Source organism: Micropterus dolomieu, unplaced genomic scaffold (genome assembly GCF_021292245.1).
Source record: "Micropterus dolomieu isolate WLL.071019.BEF.003 ecotype Adirondacks unplaced genomic scaffold, ASM2129224v1 contig_14843, whole genome shotgun sequence".
Lineage (NCBI taxonomy): Eukaryota > Metazoa > Chordata > Actinopteri > Centrarchiformes > Centrarchidae > Micropterus > Micropterus dolomieu.
The window spans coordinates 1-2281 of record NW_025743829.1 but is presented as its reverse complement, the minus strand read 5'-3'; the positions used below and the strand labels follow the sequence as shown (position 1 = coordinate 2281).

Sequence of the window (2281 nt, the reverse complement as noted above, 5' to 3'; positions counted from 1 at the left end):
ATGGAGTGACCCAAGGTAAGTACTATTTCTCGGGCCACCTGTGGGACCACTAGCTGCTTCACCTGGCCATTCTGATGGTAAAGAACACCGTTCTGTAGAACATACTCATTTTGCTCACTCTTAGTATTAGTCTCCTGCTTCCTTCCTTGTGCCCTCTGCAAAAGTGTAGACAAAGTTGGATAATTTTCCTGCATTTGTATTATATCTGTAGGTATTTGAAAACCCAAGGGCAGGTCTGGAGTGGCCTCAGCTGGTGGTTGTATAGCCGTGCCCTGAAATTTGTCTTGCCTCCTCTGACTACGAGTCTTATGAGCTTTCCCGGGACAGGTCTCAAACTCTTCTTTATAGAAGGGCAAGGCACTGAGGGCTATGGAATCTACCTCCACCTGTTGAGCTTGTGCTCTAGTGACCACATTACATCTTTGCACATTGGTTTAACATGACCTTCCTGTCCACACAAGTAACAAATGGGCAATCTATTAGGAGCTCTAGGTGGTGCATATTTGTTCTCCCTCAAGGGAGGCTTACCCACTCCTGGCGCTGGCCTCTGTTGGTACGGAGGGGGTATGGGCCTGTGGCTGTCCTTACCGGCCTTCCCACCCATACTACTCCATGGCTGGCCTTTTTTCCGAGCAGCAACAAACACATCAGCCAGTGTGGCAGCTTCAGCAGCAGATTTTGGCCCATGCTCCTTTACCCAAACCTGAAGCTCAGGGGACAGCATTCTCAAGTATTGTTCCATGATAAGGATTTCACTAATTTCATGAAGTGTTTTACCTTGCGGTTGGATCCATTTTACATACAGCTCTTTAAGCCTCACATACAGCTCCTTGGGGCTTTCTTCAAGTTCCACATGGAGGGATCTGAACCTCTGCCTGTAGGTCTCAGGGTTAATATCATATTTTTTCAGAATTGCCGTTTTTACTTTATCATATTCATGAGCATCATCTACATCCATATGCACATAGGCTCCTCTGGCCTTACCAGTCAGTAGTGGGAGGAGACGAAAAACCCAGTCCACTTTTGGCCACCGACATGCTACTGCAATTCTCTCAAAAGTAATTAAAAAGTGTTCAACATCATCATTTTCTGTAAATTTTTCCAGTCTAGGCTCATGAATAGATCGAGACTGACCTGCTGAAGACATGGTGGGGTGGATTGACTGTACAGAGGGTGAGGCTTCGTCCTCTGGGTGATTCACATTCAAATCATAGTTTTCAGAGGGATCTGGCACTGTGGAAGCAGGCTCTGGTACTGGAGATGTGCGAACCTCTACCTCCTGCTGCAAAAGGCGAAACTGATGCTGTAGTGCTTTGAACTGGTACTCCTGGCGGTTGGCTTCCTCTCTCAATTTTGCTTCCCGGGTCTCCTGTTGACCCATAAATGACCGCATAATCCCAGCCAAGTCACTCAGCGTTGGTTCTTTGCCATCTTCATCCTCAGCACTTGATGCTCCATTTAGTGCTTCACCTTCCACCTGGTGTCCTCTCTCTATATGGGTTGACTCAGTCTTCTTATTCTCTGTCCGGCCACCTCTTGTCACTCTCCCTCCTCGCATGTTTCCCAAAAATGGAGAAGAAAAAAAAATCTTGTACTCCTCAACTGGCTAATCCCACCGCTGCCACCATGTGTGAGGGACCAGGCAGTTAGGCATGAGGAGTCAAGAGGGAAATTTAAAGCAAAAGGGTTTTATTTACCAAAAAAATCATTACAACAAAAGATAAAGTTTTGGGCCCTTAAAAGAGGTCAAATAAACAAACAAACTAAAGCTCTGAACATAAGAGACTCAAAAATACAACTGACCTCCTATACAACAAACAAAGGGGACTTATATATTGGCTGATCAGACCAGTTTTGACACACAGGGAAGACTAACAACAACAACACTACATCATAACTGCAAACACAACAAAACTTATGTAAAAACTTATTCCAAAAGAAATGTACATTTACTTAACCTTAACTCAAAAATACTCAAATATAATATAAATCTAAACCCCAAAATATTTAAGGAGAGAATAAAGCCACCCCCCAGACATAGCAAGCAGTGGTAGTGTCCAATCAGGCCACCTCTCCTATAAAGCTGCTCCTGCTCCGAGCACCAACCCTTTAAGCCAGCAGACTTCCTGGATCTCTCCTGGGTGTGGCATCCAACACTGGTAAGCTCAGAAACAAGAATTATAACAAAATGAAAATCCAAAACTAACTAATGGTGTGTGTTCCAAAAGATGCTTCTGTATAGTCAACTAAAATAAAGTATGTGAAATAAACTAAGTGTCCT

At 44.2% G+C, this 2281-nt stretch overlaps 1 protein-coding gene across 4 annotated transcripts in view; it reads right to left on the bottom strand.

Moving 5' to 3' along the window:
• The window catches only part of LOC123967029, a 4763-nt gene extending 2952 nt beyond the window's left edge, over positions 1–1811 (bottom strand). For 2 of the 4 annotated variants that reach the window (XM_046043078.1, XM_046043077.1), the window contains exon 1: positions 466–1811. In XM_046043078.1, the coding sequence (XP_045899034.1) occupies positions 466–1558 (1093 nt within the window). In that variant the 5' untranslated portion in view covers positions 1559–1811. The remainder of the gene's footprint in view (positions 1–465) is intronic. The other 2 variants (XR_006824166.1, XM_046043081.1) reach the window with 2 other exon arrangements.
• Between the last annotated feature and the right edge of the window lie 470 nt (positions 1812–2281).